The sequence below is a fragment of the Alternaria hordeiaustralica genome (genome assembly GCF_023758085.1).
Source record: "Alternaria hordeiaustralica strain BMP 2776 chromosome Unknown scaffold_6, whole genome shotgun sequence".
NCBI lineage: Eukaryota > Fungi > Ascomycota > Dothideomycetes > Pleosporales > Pleosporaceae > Alternaria > Alternaria hordeiaustralica.
Genome location: NW_026056778.1, coordinates 1,311,394 through 1,331,720, shown reverse-complemented (window position 1 = coordinate 1,331,720; position 20,327 = coordinate 1,311,394). Strand labels below are relative to the sequence as shown.

The 20,327-nt window shown below is 54.0% G+C and overlaps 7 protein-coding genes across 7 annotated transcripts; 3 read left to right on the top strand and 4 right to left on the bottom strand.

The window, feature by feature from the left end:
• Positions 1-603: 603 nt before the first annotated feature.
• On the bottom strand, positions 604-2,191 carry J4E84_004341 (uncharacterized protein; the record flags this gene model as incomplete). Its single annotated transcript, XM_049386948.1, has 2 exons — positions 604-2,060; positions 2,116-2,191. 2 exons carry the CDS (start codon positions 2,189-2,191, stop codon positions 604-606), a joined length of 1,533 nt encoding a protein of 510 aa, XP_049245718.1.
• A 991-nt stretch (positions 2,192-3,182) lies between these two features.
• Positions 3,183-3,785, bottom strand: J4E84_004340 (uncharacterized protein; the record flags this gene model as incomplete). Its single annotated transcript, XM_049386947.1, has 1 exon — positions 3,183-3,785. The coding sequence occupies one exon, from the start codon at positions 3,783-3,785 to the stop codon at positions 3,183-3,185; it is 603 nt and encodes a 200-aa protein (XP_049245717.1).
• Positions 3,786-5,689: 1,904 nt separating this feature from the next.
• Positions 5,690-6,121, top strand: J4E84_004339 (uncharacterized protein; the record flags this gene model as incomplete). Its single annotated transcript, XM_049386946.1, has 2 exons — positions 5,690-5,844; positions 5,896-6,121. The coding sequence occupies 2 exons, from the start codon at positions 5,690-5,692 to the stop codon at positions 6,119-6,121; spliced, it is 381 nt and encodes a 126-aa protein (XP_049245716.1).
• A 2,038-nt stretch (positions 6,122-8,159) lies between these two features.
• J4E84_004338 (uncharacterized protein) lies at positions 8,160-9,512 on the bottom strand (the record flags this gene model as incomplete). Its single annotated transcript, XM_049386945.1, has 1 exon — positions 8,160-9,512. The coding sequence occupies one exon, from the start codon at positions 9,510-9,512 to the stop codon at positions 8,160-8,162; it is 1,353 nt and encodes a 450-aa protein (XP_049245715.1).
• Positions 9,513-9,766: 254 nt separating this feature from the next.
• Positions 9,767-12,143, top strand: J4E84_004337 (uncharacterized protein; the record flags this gene model as incomplete). The annotated part of the gene is made up of 2 exons (XM_049386944.1): positions 9,767-10,449; positions 10,496-12,143. 2 exons carry the CDS (start codon positions 9,767-9,769, stop codon positions 12,141-12,143), a joined length of 2,331 nt encoding a protein of 776 aa, XP_049245714.1.
• Positions 12,144-12,908: 765 nt separating this feature from the next.
• Positions 12,909-17,577, bottom strand: J4E84_004336 (uncharacterized protein; the record flags this gene model as incomplete). The annotated part of the gene is made up of 2 exons (XM_049386943.1): positions 12,909-17,453; positions 17,542-17,577. 2 exons carry the CDS (start codon positions 17,575-17,577, stop codon positions 12,909-12,911), a joined length of 4,581 nt encoding a protein of 1,526 aa, XP_049245713.1.
• Positions 17,578-18,777: 1,200 nt separating this feature from the next.
• Positions 18,778-19,944, top strand: J4E84_004335 (uncharacterized protein; the record flags this gene model as incomplete). The annotated part of the gene is made up of 1 exon (XM_049386942.1): positions 18,778-19,944. The coding sequence occupies one exon, from the start codon at positions 18,778-18,780 to the stop codon at positions 19,942-19,944; it is 1,167 nt and encodes a 388-aa protein (XP_049245712.1).
• Positions 19,945-20,327: the final 383 nt, after the last annotated feature.

Here is a 20,327-nt window from a genome sequence, read left to right as displayed (position 1 = left end):
CGGGCTTGGTGAAGTCCGTAGACCAGCCAGCACGCGCAACGGTGCCTACGCTGTTGCCCAAACTATGCCACTGGAGCGACGTGGCATACCTCACATGGCTGCATGTTACTCGCACTGAATCGCCAACGCCTGTATTACGCATCGTCTCTCACTACGGGGACAGTGTTGCGTCTGAAATGGTAGTGCAGCATGTAACAGCTGGAGTACAGCCGCGCGAATCTGGGCCCTATCTCGAATACGAGTTTGATGCAGACTCAGATGAAGGCTTAGCGATACTTGGGACGCCTGAAGGAGCTGGTACCGCCTATCTTCTGGTACAACATAGGGAGGGGCTGGGTCGTCGGGTTGTCGACAAGATTGTTGCTTCTGATTTCGCGGATCCAGAATCTAGGCACTTGCAAATTGTGTTTCACATCAAAGAGGCGGAGAAGGTAGATGGACACGTCATGTAATTGAACGTAGTCAGTAGATTGACTCGTCATGTAGTTGAACGTGGTTGGTAGCTGACTGATCTTCGATAATCTGAACTTGTCGTCGCACGTTGTCCGGCTCATAAAATGCATTGACTTTCTTCATTCTCCTCCTAGCATCTGACAACATCATCTAATCATCTTGGCTTATCCTCTCCGCCATCACAGCCTGGTTCTTCTCGTTGGCATGTGCAAACTCTCTGTATCTCTGCTCCTCATCTGACTTGCTCGCCCTTACAACTGTTCGGTTCTCTTTGTTGAGCCCCATGCAGAGCCTCGGGTTCTCGTAGAACATAATATCGATTTGCTCCAGTGTACGTCCGGAAGTCTCAACGCCAAAGAAGTACGTGAGAGGTACAAAGGACGCGCATACAGCTGCCCAAACCCAGAAGTAATGGCCACGGATGTTGTCAAGACCGATCGGGGTGACCATGACGACCACGAAGTTTGACATCCAATGCGAGAATACGCCAACCGCTGTTGCCTTGTTGCGGACTCGGAGAGGTTGAATTTCGGCTGAGTAGGACCACGATACGGGCAATATACCGAGAGTGAAGCAGTCGAGATACAAGAAGATGAAAGCTACAGCTGCTGCGGCACTGGCATAGCTGTTCTTAGCCAGACATCCGGCGATAATAGCCATGCATGCTGCGCAACCAGCTGACGAGCCCATGACTGACCATCGACGCCCGATCTTGTCGATGTAGAAGTAAGGTGGCCATGAGAACACGGCATACTGAGTGAAGGCCACGGAGGCAAGGATAAGAGACATGCTCGGAGAGTAATCGAGGTACTGCTGGAAGATGTAGGCGAGATAGTAGCACAGCGCGTTGATACCGCTCCACTGGTTCATCATGTATGGACCCATCCCAAGCACAACACGGTGTAGATTGCGGGTCTTGGTGGCGTTGCTGAAGACTTCGCCCCAAGTGGGTTCTTCTTCGCTGCTCTCTGCCGCGATAGCGTCGAGAATCTCCTGGAGTTGACCTTGCACTTCTTCGTCATCCAGAGGCTTGTCTAAAAGTCGACTGATGGTGTGTTTCGCCTCATCAATCTTTCCACGGGATGCGAGCCATCTCGGTGTTTCGCACAGGAATGGGCAGAGCGCCAAGACCATGAGCGAGAAGAGGATCTGGCACGCGACGGGAAACCTCCACTGCAGTGAGCTTTCGGCGTACAGTGTCGCAAAGCACAGCCAAGAAGCGACCGCGACACCGATGATGATCAGAGCGGACTGAACGACGAGCAGCGAGCCGCGGTTGTGCGCCGGCAATGTCTCTGACTGTAGAATTGGCACCGCGACCGTTGACAGCCCGACGCCAATACCACCAATGATGCGCGAGACAAACATCTGCCAGTAGTCAAAGCTAGCGGTCTGTATGGCAGCACCGATTACGACGATGAGGTTGGCGAGGATAATAGAGCGCTTGCGTCCGATGCGTTCACCGAAGACGAAAGCCACGACAGCACCGAGCGCGCATCCAATATCGTAGATAGCGGTGACTAGTCCCGTCATTGTTGGGTTCGGGTTGCCGAGGGTATCCTTGAAGCGCTGGCCACCCAAGATACCGCCGAAAAGTCCTTGATCATCTTCAATCGTGTTAGCTATCGAACCACGATGTAAAGTGAGTTGCTTCAGGCTTACACCCAAAGAGAAGGAAGTCAAGACCAGAGGTCAATAGAATAACCGCGATGAGGCTCTTGCCTCTTAGTTCAAACATGATGAAGAAGACCCTGAACCCAATAGTCTGGTAAGCAGGAAGGGACTGCAGAACAGTATGATCGTGAGCCAAACATGTGGGCCGCAATCATGTATCCTTTATACTCGCAACCCCGTAGAGATGTGCACCGGCATCTCCTCATCTAGGTTAACGTCGATGCTTCTAATGTAGCGCGAGGTATCCATGTGGAATCTCTTAGCGGACCGTGTCCGGGGAAATTATGGATACGCGGGGAAGCAAATGCGGAGGTGAGGACTGTCAAAGCTTGCGCGAGAACAAGGCTTCGAACAGGTACATTCATGGCGTTGCATCTGGGCTGAAGTCATGCTAGCTGGGCCGGCTGGGCGAGAATGCGGGGTTCCGCTTTAGGAAATGCCGCGTCCTGAGTGCGGAAGGTTTGCCGCGATTGAAGCACCAGGTGATTTCGCGGGTTCCTGTCAGCCGTCAGGATGAACTCCAAGTGGCTCAGACTATGACTCGCACTGTCTCGTCGTTTTTCGGTGATGAAACATACCTAGGTAGCAGTACATAAGCTTGAACCTCCTAATCGGTCGTCAAAGCAGAAGCCTCAAAAACGCTCAATTGTATACGCGATGCGTGTGGGGAACGCTGATGCCGGTAATCAAAATCTCGGATCGAGATACTGCGAAGACAAGGGTAAACATCCCGTGCATGATGCCCGGGCATCTGGGAGTATCAATAAAACTCTTTACCTTCCTGGATGATGAAAACGCGTTCCCAGGTTGTTGATACGTTGAGTAGGATCAGTACACGCAAATATAAGTCAGAAGGATGAATTTGGGGCAGTATTGTACGATGAAAGCATATCTCGGGTACGTGTACAATGCAAACACATGACCTTGATGTCGCGGCAAAGCCGTTTTTATGAGATTTATGAGACTCTCAGTGAAAGGTAGTCTTACTGCCCTTGCTTCTTTTCATTTCCACCATCTCGTAGCCTCTCCACCTTTCCATGAGCCTTGCAATTCTCTCACTCCAGCTCACCTAACATTTCTCTTGTCGCGCTCAAGCTCTTGGTATCTCCGTAGATCGCCGCGATCAGACTTCCATCGATTTTCGGGAATTCGCGTTGGAGCACTTCGACGTTATCGTCATCATCGTCTTTTCTTCCTGCTGCCTCGTAACTCTGCATGACCTCGATTTGGTGAGAGCGGTCCTGTCCGGTGGGAAGTGCCATCTCCGTAGCTGTGCGACGAGGTGGTAGACCTGGTGGGACTTCCTCATGTCCAGGGTAGGAAGACTGATTTGGATAGGAAGGCTGAGGCTGTTGTTGCTGATGGTGGGGTTGCTCAGAGAACTCATGGGGTTGGGACTGCATGAATGGGTTGTGCGATTGGGCTTGGCTTGGCTCTTGGCTCCATGGAGAGGTATCCTGGTGTTGAGGGGGGTATTGCGCATACGGCTCTTGGGGAGGATGTTGGCCTAGCGGATTTGGGGGTGGCTGTTGAGCATACGGGTTCGGAGGCGGGTCTTGCGCTGGTTGGTAGGCTTGGTAGGGGTTGTGGCTCTGGTTGCTCTGGCCTTGTTGGTTTCCTTGGTCCGCCCACGGGTTGTCGTTGTGGTTGGAGGCCATGACTGCAATGTGTGTACTGCTCGATGTTCGTGTGATAGAGGGTTTGAAGGTTCGAAAAGGAGTGCAGCGCGCTTGTTTGGCAAGCAGGGAATCTTTGAGGCTCAGGGCTGACTGTTGGCTGACGAGTACGTGAAGGCGCGGTAGACGATGACGTACGCTTAGCGCACGTGCCTCTTCGCCCCGCTTCGACCAACAGAGGCCAGGCGCGTACTTGCTGCGAGGTCTAGAGGAACTTCGTACACTGGACCACGGGTCGTATGTCAAAACTACATTGTCAAGACAGTCGCCTCGACTTCCATCACCATTGTGCTCCGTAACCATGTTCAGGATGACGAGTAATCAGCGCGATGTGTGCAAGGAGCCTCGCCGGAAGCGGACACCCCTTGCATAACGCGGGCTGCTCCTTCAAGGTGCTTCTAAAGTACTATATATGAGCAAGCCAGGTAGGATGCGTGATTGTATCTTCAAATTCACTGTATGAGAACACATCCTCCTCATCGTCGCAGTCATGGCAGCGCTGAGCTTTAAGCCCTTTGTCCTCCGTTTGTTTAGCGCGCCACTAGGTGTTGACTTCCTACGCAACTTGAGCGCCAAAATCTCGCCTTTCTTCTACTACGAGCGCGATCGATCTTTTGCGTATATGAATGATTGTAGGATAAAAACTTTACGGAAAGAGATGATAAAAAAGAGGCTGGAGGCCAAGAGGCATGGTAGGCGATGTCGCGCATCTTGCTCGCCGTGTTGAACAGGCTAACAACATATTAGAGAAGCAGCAACAACGCGCCGAAGAAAAGGAAAAACAGCAGAAAAACAATTCGACTTGGAAAGAAAGGCACCGCGAAGCACAAATGAAACTCAAAGCCAAGATCTTACAGAAGAAGAAAAGTAAGTCCATGTCTAGCGGATAACCATCGCTCGTAACGTTCATACATCAGCAAGATCATATCGTTGACGCTCGGCAGGCGGTAGTAATACCAAAACTCGTTAAGGTCTCAACTTTCATGTCAGATGGCGTTATTGATCGTAACATTAACCCGAACACAATGGATGTACAGACTGCGCTCAAAGTTCCAAAGACTCCAAGGTTATTCCAAAGCTATGCCAGCCGCTCTAACATCTAGCCAATGTATTGCTCCAAGAGTTGGAAGAAGTAATGATGAAAATACAGTGTTGGCTCGCATGCACAGGTAGAGTTAGAGGGTCTGTCTCTGCATTACATCGTTCTGCGTCGCTCAAGTTCAATGCCATTGATCCTCTCCACGTCTAATTAGTACCGTCAGCGAAAATTGTTGAAATACATGATGGAATAACGAACCCAGACTCCTGCTTCTACTTCCACATCCGTTCTTTATCAGATGCCATAACAGTAGACCGATCGGTATGCACGTTGCGAATAATGTGGCCAACGCGATGATGGCTTCAGCAGACAAGGAAAACATCGACGAATAGTTGAAACCGGTTCAGGTATGAAGGTGACAAGGTATTCACCGTTCGTAGGTTTCGAAGTATCTCGGTCGGAACAGCTTGGGCGCAAGTTTGAGAGAAGTGTCGGGACGCGCCTTGGCTGCGGGTGGTCCGGCATACATGTAAGGTCATGGCCGCGGTCGTATACAAGTCAGGTTCCGCATCATTGGCTGGACAGGTAGGACAGTATCACGTGTTGTTGCTGTTGTACACGTAATTATCTGGTTTTGCATGATTGGCTGGCCTTGTGAGTGACTGCATACGAAATCTCGTAAATGAGGCTAGCTCAGCATACTCAGGTTTCGCGTCATTGGTGCAGTCCCAGGCAGAGCCTCCAGCGAAACCAGTATATGAGCATGTCTCTCTCTCCTGCATTCGGGCTTCTCACTCCAGCTCCGATCGATCATCTACATCCGTAACCACGGAACCCAACTTCCACCATGATGGCGAGGAAGCTCTCGGAACGATTTTCTGACGAGGTCTGGACATCTCACAAGCTTGCTATTGGAGAGCTGTACATTGGAGAAGACAGGAAGCTCTGCGGCCATGAAGGTGTCATGGACATCATGACGAGACGTTACGGTTTCTCGCCCAGGTATGCATGAATCTGGGCTGATCATACTGCATTAGGCTGATCTTCGCACAGTGAATCGCAGTATGAAAGGAAGTTTGCTTCTTGGGGCATGCGCAAGAAAATCACCGGCAAGGAATGGAATGCGATTCTGCCTCGTGTGCAGGAAAGAGAAGAGCGTGGTCGGCAGACACTCGTTGCTTTCAACGGCGTATTTCTCGACAAGAAGCGTATAGAAAGAGAGCTAGATCGCCGCCGTTCCAACTCGAACATGCGCCAGGGTTTTGTGCAAGGCATGTAATTCTTTGATGTACTTTCATAGGACTAATTACTAACAGTCGCAGACCATCCAACCCCTCCTGGCTTTGCAATACAATCGCCACCGAGCACCACCGACACACTTGAGGATCAGATCATGTCAGAGAAGGAACCCCCTCCAGGCCTTATAATACACTCGATACCAAACACGGCCGTCACACATGAGGATGAGAGCATGTTGGACGCTCAAACTCATCCGGGGTCTGTAATACAATCGCCACCAGATACGGCCGGTGAACATGAAGATGAGACCATGTCGGATCCAATTCCTGCACGTGTAGATGCAGCTGTTTATGGCTACCGGACCCTGAAGCCAATATCTCAGGCCGCGCCTACAGATACCAGACTGGTTCAACATAGGCTATCAGTAACGAGTAGACAAGAGGAGTTCAGAAAGACGCGGATACGTCTGAATCGTCCAAAGGAGGGTGATAACAAGGTGTGGTACTGTTGTGCATGTAATGGAGGGCCAACCCTGACGGCGATCAATGAAGGTTGCTCATACTGCTGCAACCACTGGCGTTGTAGTCGCTGCTTGTCCTTGGAAAATTTACATTGGAGACTGCATTCGGAATAACCATGGCTACAACCGACGTAGTGTGCCTAAGCAGGCGCTGGATTAACGGCTCGTCCATCAAAAGTGCTTCGCGCAGAGTATGATCAATTACTGCTTGAGAACCTTGTACGTGCGGTAGCCCATGTTGTGTCAGAAGCAGACGACGCTAGCCCGCGGCCGCGCGTTGCAGAGCCGTGTCTTTGGTCCAGGACATGTTTTTGGGGTTGATTTTGCAGTCCAGGGAGGGTTTGTGCGACCGGCTGAGCAAAGACATGGTCAGAGATCGGCAGGCCTTCAGCAGCGGGTGCACATGGATGAACAACTCGAGGTCGTGGAGCACCAGGTCGCCCTGACCGAGAATGAGATTGCTGTTCTGCAGGCGTAGCTCCTCCTACATATCCATTTGTGACATGCACCTGCTGTATGATCGCTGGTGTACCCATCGTCCCGAGATGGGGCGCAGGTAAAGCTGGCACTTCGTCATGATGCCTCTGTGTACTGGCTGGACTCGATCTACCACGCCTCCGGCGGGAGGAACGGCGCCTATGCCTGCGGCTACTGCCTTTTTCAGTCTTGTTGTCACCGGTGTCTGTGCTTCCATCGTCTGTGTTGGTGTTCAAGTAAAGGGAGCCACCCCCTGAGCTTGCATGTGGCTTACGTTCATCTGGTACGTCGCAGTACTCGACCGTCCCTGTTCCACATCCGCACGTGAGTAGTGTACCGTCCTCTTGCATATGATGGCGAATATTTGTGAAGCACCGACGCAGATGACGGAGGAAGAAAAGCGCAGTGTTGGCCCTGCCAGTCTTCTTTACACCAGGTGTCAATATCACGTCGCAGCCTATGGAGCCTGAGTTTTGGACGACGATCTTTGCGTCGCCAGCAATGTAAATACCATTGTTGCGAAATGAAGAGGGTTCATGACGATGACATGATGAAGTGTGATAATTTCGCTCTGGCATCCTTGCGCGTATATAGATATCGAGGACATTGCTAGGGATTCGCTGATAGACATTCGAAATAACGTTGTGTAACGTGTGCAGATGGAAATGTTTGCGACACACTGCTGGCGGTGGGCAACGGAAGTAGGGCGGACGCAAACCATCTGTGTTGTACGCTTAGCAGACGTTGTAAGTTATTTTTACACTTCGCCGTTCGTTCTCAACAAATGGGGGCGTTTGTACACAGGTGGCATCGCGATATTGGCGCAGGATACTGGATCTTGGGGATGCGGTTAGGCATACTGTAACTGTGCATCGAGAAGCATGATAGAACGGGGCCATGCAGCAAAAATGGAACTGAGAATCTTTGGTATGTTTCAAGCTAATGTCATTAATCAAATAATTACCATTCGTCGGCTTGGATGCCAACAGTTTTCGGTGGAGGGCAGATCCCAAAACCTCTCAGAGGTACCAAACATTATTCATCAACGCCCAGTGAACTTCTGACTAGCGAAACAAGAGGTTTACGCAGGCTCCTCAGTCTTCGCCCGCTTGCCCTCCGCACCACTATCGTCAACCTCCAGCTTCCTCTTGCTGCTGCTGGCATCGTTTGACGTTGACGCTGCCGGCACAGGCGCCTTGACCTTCTTCTTCACCATACCCGAGACATCGTTCGCGCTCTTGGTGGCTTCTGCAATCTTTGCCTTTTGCGTCGCTGCATCTGCTCCCAACAGCCCACCGAGCAGTCCCTTGAACACCGACGAGTCGATGCTGTCGAACTCCTGCTTGTTCGGATCTGACTTGAGGTCTACAAGACGGGTCTTGAGATCCTCGAGCATGCCCTTTTTGTCTTCAATGATGGCTTGCTTCTCCTTCTTCTGCTCTGGCTTGAGGGCGTCAGAGCTGAGTGCTACCTCCTCCTTCTTCAAGCGCGCTTCCAGACTTTGTATGGCGAGGTCTGTTTGTTCAGCAGCCTCCTTCCGCAGGTCCCAGTTTATACCATCCTCATCCTCTTTCCCTTCTTCCTTCTCAGCAGACGCTTCGGTCGTCTGTCCAGTCTGATCTTCCCGTACTTTCGAAACGGATGCGAATTCGAGCGCGAGGGATAGCGAGTAGTGTGCCTCTGTGACATTCTCGTGCTCGAAGGGGTATAGTTCCTCTTGTAGTGCAAGCGCTTTGCGGGCGTCGGATATGGCGTCGTGAAATCGTTCGTTCTCGAGCGAGATCTCGACGAGGAAACCGTGGCAGTCCGCGATGCGCTCCTTGATGACGCGCGCCTTCGGGCTCAGCTCCGCCTTGCCTTTGCCCTTGTCTGAAGCGTCTCCTTCTGGGGCGTCTAATTGCCTCTCATACAGGACGCGGGCTAGCTCGAAGATCTCGTACGCGTTTCCGAGGTCGTCGTCATCCTCTTCCTCCTCACCGTCCTCCATGTCGTCGTCTTCATCCTCGGAATCGGTCCAGTTCTCATCGCCCTGGAGCTGGAAGAATGGCGTCTCGCCTACTGGCTTCTCCTTTGGCTCAGGCTTTACAGCGCTTGAACCTTCACCCGCGTCTGCTTTCGCGGCCTTCTTTGCCTTTGGCTTCTTCTTCTCCTCTTTTGCCACCTTGTTGCCTAGCACATCGCTCTTGGCGACTGCCGACCTGTAGAGCGCGCGCCCGTAGTAGAAGAGGAGCTCGGCGTTCTCAGGCGCCATCTCGCCGTTGAGTTCAGCTTGGATCTCGACGGCATCGGCGTAGTGTTCGGCAGCGGCGTCGTAGTTCTTGGTCGAGTAGTGGATAGAAGCAGCTTGCGACAGCTCTCCCATCTTCTCTTTCGTTCTGGGCATGTCTTCAGTCTCGGTAACGGTCGCGAGCGGTTCAGTGGCAGGGTCAGCCATTGCGTGAGATTTGTCGTATTTGTGTGATATATTCAGCGTATGCGACAACGATTTCAGAGTTTGCAGGCCGTAAGAGTAAGCGTGAAGGATGCTGAGTGTCGTGTTTGGGCAAGAGGCTCGGTGGTTGCTAGGAAAAGTAGCTCCGTCTCTAGCGCGAAATCGCGCTGGAACGCGTCGCACGCGTAAAGTGGAATCCCATGCGTGCCCATTACCACATTGCGACACAGCACAACTTCACCTTCACCACACCCAATATGGCCACCTCAAGAAGACCCGAAAAGCCCTCGGCGGTACCCTCAGACCTCATCCCATCTTCGTCGCCAGCGTTCGGAACCCCGGTTCATCCCATCAATCCCCGCAGAACCGCCCCCATACGCGCCCCGCCTGCACTCAAGCCAGTCGGCAAGTCCACCGTTCTGCCTATTCTGCTTCCTCCGGCGACACTACGACCGCTCGCATTTCGAACGTTCACCAAAAAGCACAACCTCACCCTCACATCTTCTGCCCTCCAAGCACTAGCAACGTTTGTGGGGAAGCACTGTGGTTCGGGATGGAGAGAAGAAGGCCTGGCCGAAAAGGTCTTGGAGGAGATCGCCAAGAGTTGGAAGAAGTGCGGTGGCCAGGTCATCGTGGAAGGCGACAATGAGACGCTCAAGGGCATACTCAAGACACTCGAAGGCTCAATGAGTGGAGGAAGGGTGGTCCAAGGCTCAAATCTGGGCAGGCAAAGCAGCTTCAACTTTGGGCCTGAGATAGCTGGCCAGATGAATCGCCCGAGTATCGACACCAACAACAGTTTTGGCATGTCGAGCCTGGAAGTAGAGGACAAAGATGAGGAAGAGGATCTGTTGAAAGATCCACGAGAGTGGATGAAGGTCATTGGCGCGTTCGAGCAGCCAAAGTTGATATACAATGCCACTCAGAAGCATTTTGAAAAGTACGTATCAGTCAAGAGAGAATGGAATGTTTACTAACCATGTCAGGTCTGCCAAAAAGCCATCGCTATTCCCAGATCCCTCACACAAGACCGAACTCTTCCGTCAACGCTACCACATCGTACACCAGCGCATACTCCGCAACGAGACGTTCCAAGCACCCACCTTCTCTACGGCCCGTTCTGCTACCCTCAACCGGACGGGATCGATTGCGACGTCACAGATGAACAGTATCACACCAATTGCCAATCTGCTTGGTCGCACTGGAAGCACACATTTGCTGCTAGGCATGCTCACAGTCTCGGCCACTGGTGCGCTGTCACTCTCAGACCTCACAGGCACAATCACGCTAGACATCCAACACGCACGCCCAATCCCCGAGAATGGCGCCTACTTTGCACCAGGCATGATTGTTCTGGTCGAAGGCAGCTACGAAGAGGATGCAGGAGCCACATCAACTCTAGGAGGCAGCGGTGGTATTGGTGGCACAGTTGGCGGTAAATTCCTCGGCTTCTCGGTCGGACACCCTCCCAGTGAACGCAGAACAGCAACCTTGGGCGGCGCCGAAGAGGTGGATAAGAACAGCCTGGCTGGACCAGCGTTCGGATGGACAGACTTCTTAGGTGTCGGTTCTCAGCGTGCGACCGGCACCCGTATGAACAAGATCGCATCAAAACTCCTGGATCAAGAAACAGCACACAACATTGTCATAGCCTCAGACCTTCATTTGGACGTTCCATCGACGTTGTCCGCCCTCCGCACCTTATTACGCACATACACTCCCAATCCCACCGACGCCCATCCAGTCTACCCTCTCGCTATCATCATGATGGGAAACTTCAGTTCCAAAGCCAGTCTTGCAGGTGTGCCAGGAACAGGCAGTATTGAATACAAAGAGCACTTCGACGCACTTGCCTCCGTTCTCGCCGACTTCCAATCTCTCATCGCACACACTACCCTCGTCCTCGTCCCGGGCGACAACGACGCCTGGCCGAGTGCATTCTCAGCCGGCGCCGCTACTCCACTACCACGAAAGCCCATCCCAACGATGTTCACAAGCAGAATCCGGAAAGTGGTAGCCGAAGCCAACAGAGAGATCTGGGGTGCAGGCAAAGCAAAGGGTAAAGAAGGCGAAGTGATCTGGACGTCCAACCCCTCGCGCCTGAGCTGGTTCGGCGTAAAAGGCGAGATGGCGATACTACGAGACGACGTGGCCGGCAGGCTGCAAAGACAGTCGATACGGTTCAACAAGCCACCAGCCGATGTAGACGACGAGATGCCATATGCACCAAGTCATCAACAGCAAGAAGCAGAGCAGCAAGACGCCATGGATCTCGATCTCAGGATGCCACCGCCCCGACCACAGCAACAGCAACAAGATGTTGATCTTGACACACAAACAGCGCGCGCGCTTACGCGAACTATCCTATCGCAATCACATCTCAGCCCCTTCCCGCTTTCGGCGCGACCGCTACACTGGGACTTTGCTCATACGCTGAATCTTTACCCGTTGCCAACAAGCTTGGTACTAGCGGATAGCGAGGCGCCGGCGTTCGTGGTGAAGTACTTTGGCTGCACGGTCATGAACCCGGGGAGTATAGATGAGAGTGGGGGGCGGGGCAGGAGAGAAGGGAGGGCGCGATGGGTGGAGTTTGATATTAGGACTTCTGCTGGTACTGTGAGGATGGAAGGGTAATGTTAGATAATATGAATGTTCATGATCTTCTTTTCATCGGCGTTGCTGTCGTGTACACACAGGGCGTGCAGACTACATGGATGTATTGTGTTGCGTTCTATGCACAGGGATACAATATCTCCACCTAGATTATACGTTACGACAGAGATACTGTTTGAGATATCGAGTATGCAACGCAAGAGTTCCATTAGAAATTATCTACATCTGTTTCCGCTCTTCCGCTCCATCCATCCATTTAACCAACATAAACACACATCAATTCCAATCAAGTCATGTACAAAGCTCAAGCTCTTAAACTCAAAAAGCGAGGGGTATTGCGGCACACGCGCACGTATGCCGTAGCATCACTGAAGAAAGTCCGCCCCGCCTGTACGTAGTAAGAAAAGGTAAGGAAAACTGGTATCATTGTTCTTTTCGAAGAGCTCGTCGGAGCCAATCGAGCGCTGAAAAGGAAAAAGGAAGACTAGACAGAGGTACAACACAGAGCGTAGATGGAAAACAGGAAATTGATGGTCGTCGTGGATTCGGACTCAGAGGCGTAGGGTGGGAGACTGAGACAGTGGGGGTGAAGTAGATCGATGGCAGGTCAACAATTTGTTTGAAACACGAATAAAGGACGCAATGGAAATGTGCGAGCGGCTCGATGCGGTAGACGAGGAGTGTTCGATCCTGTGGCGTTTGGCATGCGCGGTAAAAGCCCCAGGCTGGTCTTGATGTCTTCTCGCAGGTCTACAACAACGCGGATTAGCCTTTAGCCAAACGCGCTCAGTTGTTGATTCCAAAAACCCGCCTTAGACCTTGGAACTTCTTCTTCTTTCCGCTCCTGCCGTAGGAAACCGAACGGCCCTGCGCGTCCACGATGGGTGCCGACACGTTAGAGACGAGGCTGGAACGGGTGGCGAAGCGAGGTCTACGGGGCGCGACACCATCTGAACTCACGGGACGATCGTCAGTGCCGATGGTGGGCGGAAGTGGCCATTCGGGAGTCTTTCGACGTTGCAGCTTGGGAGACCTCTGAGGAGAACTGGGTGTCGGGTCGCCGAATTCCTTGTCCTCGTCGATGGGCGTCATAGGGTGAGTCATGTCGCGGTTGCGTTGTGCGGGTGGCATGGGAATCTCGTCAGGCGCTGGGATGTTCTGCACAGCCTGGGGTTGCGCCTGGACAGCTTCTGGTTGAGCCGTAGTTTTTTTCTTTCCCAGACCGAAGAAGCCACGCTTCGTCTTGGCCTTGCCAGTAGCTCCAGAGGACGAGGGCGCATACTTGCTGTCACGTAAAGAGCCAGCGGATAGAGCTGTACCCTGTGCGCCGGCGTTGCCAGTGGTGCTACTTGTATTGTTCGTCGCCGGTGCTGATTGCGCAGCCACGTTGGGCGTTTCATCGTCGGCTTCTTCTTCCAGATCTGTGGAGTCACCGTCTTCTTCGCCTGCTTTCCTGGGGATCCCACGTACTGGCGCGAGACCAGGGGGCAGGGTGTAGTCGAGAGGCTCGTCATCATCTGAATCATCAAATCGACTCTGGAAACGAGACGGCCGAGCGTCGTCGTCTTCGTCGCTTGAATCAGCGAACCGACTCTTGAATGGGGCTTTGATGGCCTTAGCAGATGTTGCCTTTTCCTTTGATGGCTTTGATGGCTTCGACGGCTTTGGTTGCTTGCTAAAAGTAGGCATTGGCTTTGCCTGCGTAGGCGACGAAGGACGCACATCAGGTCCTTTCCGGAATCTGCCCATTGGAGACAGAGATCGGATGCTGAACTTGGAGGATCTGACTGGTTCTGGGGTAGGAGAAGAGGGCCGCATAGACCTTCGCATGGCGGGCGACGGTGATCCTGGAGGAGAGATTGCGCGAACTTGCTTTGGCGCTGGAGCACTTGCTCGCATGGTAGGCGCAGGTTCTTGCCTCATTGAGCCACGCATAGTGTATCGTCCACCTTGCTCCCGTCCGCGCTTCCTGACACGCTGGAAACTACTTGCAGACGCGTCTGAGTCACTGTCGTACGTAGGTGCTGGGGCGGTCATCGGTTTCGTGGCAGGCGCGCTCTGTGGTCTTCCCTTGCCGACAGCAGCAGCAGGCGGGATGTTCTTCTTCTGAAGAGCACCTCGGGGTTTGGTATCCATAGGTACCATGCTGTGTCGTGATGCTGCTAGACCCATGCCTGGCGCGGGTGAGGGATCAGCTGAACGCATGCTCTGTCGCATTTGAGGCTGTGCTCTAGGAGCTGCAGCTGGAGGTCCGCGCATACTCGATCGCATAGTCGATCCCATCTGAGATTCGGCCCGTGGAGCCGTATTGGGACCTCCTCTCATGGTTCGCTTCATGTGAACCTCAGGAGTATCTTCCCTCGGCGCCGCTGTTCGCAGAGATTTCTTGTTCTGCGATTCAGCTGGGCGCGCTGACTGTGGTGCAGGGCTCTTCTTTAAAGCAGACTTGAGAGGTTTTGTTGGTGTTCGATCGGCCGATGCAGCGGTTCTTGGGGGTGGTATAGCAGTAACCTTGCGCTCTGGTGTGGTATCCGGCGTATACTCGCGTGTAGCAGATGGTCTAGACCTTTCGTCTGAGACTGGAGCTTGTGTGACTCGAGAGATCACTTCTTTGGCATGCTCTGCTCGCTCGGAAGGTACTTGGGTCTGCTCCGATTGAGAGTTTGGCTTCTTCAGAGACGCGTTCACACCACTCCAATGCTGTTGAGCAGCGTTCCAGTCTTGTGTCGGAGTAGTGTCTGAATCGCGGTTGTCATCCACAGACGTGTCTAACTGGAGGTTCGATGTAGGCTTTTCCGTGGAACTTGCATTGGCATACTTTGAATGCATCAAGCCAGAAGATGCCGGGACTACAGGACTCTCCATAAGCGCATTGATGCTACCAAACCCACCTTCACCATCGGTAAGGTCCTCATACGCATCACTGTAGACGCTGCTGTTATCATCGGTAGTCTCGTCGTCTTCCTCGGTCCGTGTGGAAGACTGTTGCTGTTGACTTGTTGAGTCCTGTTCGGGCATAGACGTGGCGGTCTTGGTTGGAGTGGGGGTGACTGCGTGTCGGTCGGACTCAGGAACATCGTCGCCCCAACCTCCGGGTATCGCCATGTTCTGGTAGACAGGTTCAGGCTTCTCGTATGGGCTAGGGGTAGCAGGCTGGAGTGCGATGTTGGGCACCTCAACGATCTGTTCCGTGATTGGAGCAGCCGCTGCTGATGTTTCCTCCTGTGACGTAGACAGAGACTTGGGCTCTGGAGCAGGGGGCTGCTTCGAGGCCTCCACAGGCTTATGGGTGTCTGAATAGTCGCTTGAGTCTGACACATACCCACTCCCTTCAACGGAGGTGACTTCAGGCGGTAGAGGGCTGTCTTGTCCGTGCTTCTGGGCAAAGTCTTCGGCAACAATGTTCCCGAGCGCGACGTCGCTGGAAGCGTTTGAAGTCGGGAAGGTCTCGGTAACCTTCTCAGCCATGTTCTCTTGTGGTCGTCGCTCCTTCTCGCGTATGCTACCAAACGATGGTAGAGCAGGGCGTGGCTTCATGAAATCCTCGAACTCGTCCTCTTTCTCGGCTATGGGACTCCACTTGGACGCACTGAGACCTCCGTGAGGCTGCGCAACTGCATCGACCTGTGCAGGTTTGCTTGGCAGTACCGGATCCTCCTCGAAACTAACACGCACGTTCTTCTTCTTCTTCCTGCCTCCATCGTCAGACGCAGTGTCAGATGCATCGCTCGGGGCAACTTTGGCAAAGAGACGTCCGTTAGAAGCAGCCGGCGATTCACCGCGGCGCGATACTGAAGGCGAGCTCTTCAAAGCAGATTTTGCAGGAGATACTGAGCGCGGCAGCGGGTCGTGTTTGGTGCCAGCAAGTTCGACAGCTACAGGCGCAAAGTGGGCAGTGCGTGGTGGGCTCAGTGAAGTATGCCGATCATGCGTATCACGAAGACTGCCACCGCCAATAGAGCTTGCGGGTGTCGAGTTGGCTTGAGCGGCGATGCGAGGGTAGGCACTGTCCTGGTTGAGAGCGAATTTGGGCGAAGGCACGTCGTCCTCGTGGCCAGCTATAGTGCCATATCCAGAGTCGTCCAACCTGCGAGTGGTATTTGCCTGCTCCTGAGGTGGGAAGTCGGCATCAACGAAGTCATCAGAGTGTCTCGTTGCTGTAGCGGTACTGGGTTGAGGTTCGGGTGTGCGCGATACAGCTATCGGCTCTTCTCTTCTCTGTGGTGCTGGCTGTTCCTGGCGGACATAGTGGCGTATAGGACTCGGTGAGCCGCGGCCCATCTGGTTCTCTGGTATGTGGACGGAGTGAAAGGTGTCAGCATGCTGTGACACGAATTGTCGCGTGGGCTCGGGCTCCGGCTCTTCGTGCAGCTCTCGATGACGGGCCATGGCATCCTGCTTGTGAATGAACTTGCGCGTCGAAGGGTCGTAAATGGCATCTGGTGAGTTCGGATCGACGGGTCGAGGGGCTTGTCGCGGCACATAGGATTGCGTCTGTACAGCAGAGCCAGATGGCTTGGCGCGCATACTGCCACTCGACAGTCTTGCGCCTTGCAGGCCCTGTGAGATCTGGTGCGTTTGCACTGGGCGCTCCGAGGCACTCTGGACCGATCGTTGGGCATTCTGGAGGTCGTAGCTAGAGACACCACTGGACGTCTTTGGTCGCGATGTCGAGGCCATGCGCTGGACGGCATCCTGATTCACCACAGGGCCGCCAAACCATCCTTTACTCGAGGGAGGCGAGGGATTCTGGCGCGTGCCTACGGCGCCCGGGGACATTGGGCGGGAGAAGTTTACGGATCGCAACGCGTCGTCCTCCTCGGACACCTGAGCGAGATGGCTGGCAGGCCGTTGCCCTCTCCCAGTAGGAGCGGCGCCCCTATCCAGGCTGACGCCTCTGCCTCTGCCTCCTGGCGCAGGTGATCCTCCACGGTACGTAGGCTCGAGGCTGGACGCACGCCGATGGACGACGCTTCCCTGCTGCTGCATGTTCTTTGGCATTGGCGGAACCGGCGGCGCATCTGCATCCGCTGGACTCCCTCCGCCGGGCGATGGCGCGCGGAAGGAGCGCTCCGTCATGGATCCTGAGCTCGACTGCCGGCGCAGGGGGCCGGGCTGTGGTCGCGAGACGCTGCCGTTTGACGAGAGCGAGCCGCGGCGGGCCATGCGCTTCGTGACTGTGTCGCCTACGGGCGTCGGGGTCGTGACGTGGGTGCGCAGGGCGGCGGCCGCAGCCGCCGACGAGAGGTCGCCGTTGGATTCGGCATTCTTGATGAAGGCCTTGGAGGCGGCGAGCGAGGCGGATGCGCTGGGCGGAGGGGCTCGCTGGGGCTGCATGGGCGACATTTGTTAGCATCGCGTCGCCATACGCCTGCGGAGCGCGCCAGGAGGTTTGCGCGCGCACACAGAGAGCACCTACCGGATTCGACGCTGCCCGTCGTCGCTTGCCGAACATGGTGGCGGTGGTGAATTAAAGATTACTGCAGTTGCGGCTGGCGCTGCATTGCCGTGTGGTGCGATGGTGTGGTGGCTTTGGAGATGCAGGTGCAAGGGTCGTCTGGATGATGTCACGCCTGCGGCGGAACCGTGCGGCCTGGGTGAAAGAGTGGAAAGCTACCTGCGTCAAACCGCCAAACGAAAAACAAATCACGGGCGTCTCACGTGTGGAAGGATCGGAAGGGTTGGAAGTGCGAGAAGGGCTCCGAGATGCTTCTGGGCCGAGTCGACTTGTTGTAGCTAGCAAAACAAGTAAGAGGATCGTCATGTTCCCGGACAACCCAAAGCTTAGGTCGGACGTGTTGGCGCCGCAGAGGCCCGCAAAGCCTCGCGCCGGCGCATTTGCATCGTCACAGAAAGTGTCAAACACCTCACCGTCTCAGCTACATGGTCAAACAAGCACGCATGTCGAGGATGAGGCTGTTGCACGCCCTGGGAAGGCGTGGCTCGACGCTGCCAGATGCAGTCTAGACATGGCCTAGAAGAGACATGCATTGTTTACGTTGTCTCTTCGCCCTCACGCCTGGTGCTTACTCACATCCATCATCGCAAACGCGCACGCACTTCTCCTGAGACTCTGCCGGAGCGGCAGCAGTGCTTTTCCACGAGCCTGTTTCCTCTTTCACGCGCCGGCACTTTCACGGTCCCTGATTTGCACCTCTCCAGCTAGTAATAACCCTGAGCCCCAACACCATTCTAGCCAGTCCCCATCTGGCGCCACTGACGTAGCCGATATCTCCAAGAGCAACCGTCGTAGCGCCGGGCGCCGGGCGCTTTGTGATTTGCGATGCTCTTCCAAAACATGCGCAGACGTCTACAGCGTTTGCCTGCCAAACGTCGCACAGGCACCCATGTCCAGTGCCACGGACTATTGCGACACCACGTCGAATACAGATCGATTTGATCATGGCAACGTGGAACGCGCATTTTTGCGCAAGGCCATGTGGATAAGGATCGACGAACTGGCCCACCCAGAGCTCGAGAAAGATCGCCCAGACCGCACATCTCTTCCCCGCGCTAACTGCTAACATCGTGACAATTGACCAGCACTGCCACCTCCCGGTTCATCAAACAGAAAGCGACCGAGTGTATACTTCATCCGTGCGCCTGCCCTACTCCATTTCTTTTCCGATTTGCTTTCATCTGAGACTCCATCAGCATGGCATCACCAGCGTCGCGCCTGCCGCCTTTGCCATTACCAGACGGCATCGTCGAGAACTATGTCTACTGTCCATCAAATGGCATCACCTTCCACACGCTCGAAGCTGGCTATACTCCCCAACACGATAGGCCTCTCATCATCCTATGCCATGGCTTTCCAGAGCTTGCCTTCTCTTGGAGGAAGGTCATGGTGCCCATCGCTGATGCCGGCTATCATGTGGTAGCCTTCGATCAACGTGGCTACGGGCGCACAATCGGATGGGACAACTCTTCGTTCCCTAACACCAATTTATCGCAATTTGCTCTGACCAATGTCGTCCGCGATGTGGTGACACTGGTTAATGCTCTGGGTTATCGAGAGGTTAAGTGTATCGTCGGCCACGACTTCGGCGCTGTCACTTCCAGCATGTGTGCTCTGATGCGTCCAGACCTCTTCAAGAGCGTTGTCATGATGAGTCATCCTTTCAAAGCGCCTGCACGGCTGCCATTCGATATAGCCCACGGTGGCGCTCGCGAACCTGCGCCATCGCCTGACATTCACGCTGAGTTGGCAAAGCTGCCCGTGCCAAGGAAGCGTTACAAGTGGTATAATAGCACTAGTACAGCCGGGGCCGATTGGATTCAACCAGGCCAAGGCCTGCATGCCTTTCTTAGGGGGTATCTTCATGTCAAGTCAGCCGACTGGAAAGAGAACTCACCACACCCTCTCAAGAGCTGGACGGCCGAAGAGATGGCCAAAGTGCCCAATTACTACGTTATGCCGTTGCACAAGTCAATGCCTGAGACTATCGCTGACATGATGGCTTGCGAAGATAGCTCGGCGACTGAAAGATGGATGCCTGACGAAGACCTCGCTATCTACGTCCAAGAATGGTCGCGGACAGGCTTCCAGGGCGGTCTCAATTACTACCGAATCACCACCGATCCACTTCTCCAAAAAGATCTCGAGCTATTTGCGGGCAAGACGATCGAATGTCCGAGTACCTTTATATCAGGTGAGAGAGATTGGGGCAATTATCAGCAGCCTGGGGCCCTCGAGGCCTATCCCGAGTCATGTTCAGACTTTCGAGGGATCCACTTGATCGACAACGCAGGACACTGGCCCCAACAAGAACAGCCGAAGAGAGTCGTTGAAGCGATATTGGCGTTCGTCCGCTATCTTTAAGTCAACTGCAGCTGCGGCGTATACGATGCTTGACAAAACATGCGATTCTCCCAACTTTTCAATTATGCGGCTCCCGATCGTCCGCATATTTAAAATCCGATTAAAGCCACCAACAAAGGGGTTCCTTCCGTTTCAGATCAGAGATGACCATCTTGTTGAGGCTGCTACGCCGCTACGCCGCAATTCCTTCTCATCTTCGGTCGGCTAGAGTTGCCGCCCGTTTACTCGCCGTTACCCGGAGCCGGACCGGCAGTTAGGTTCGTAGTTCAGCACGACTCGGAAGACTCGTGATATGCAGTTCTCCAAAGTTTCGTCGTAGTCAAAATCCGCTACTGTCGCAAACAGAGTTAAGTGCTGCAACATCAGTACTCCATCACAGCAAT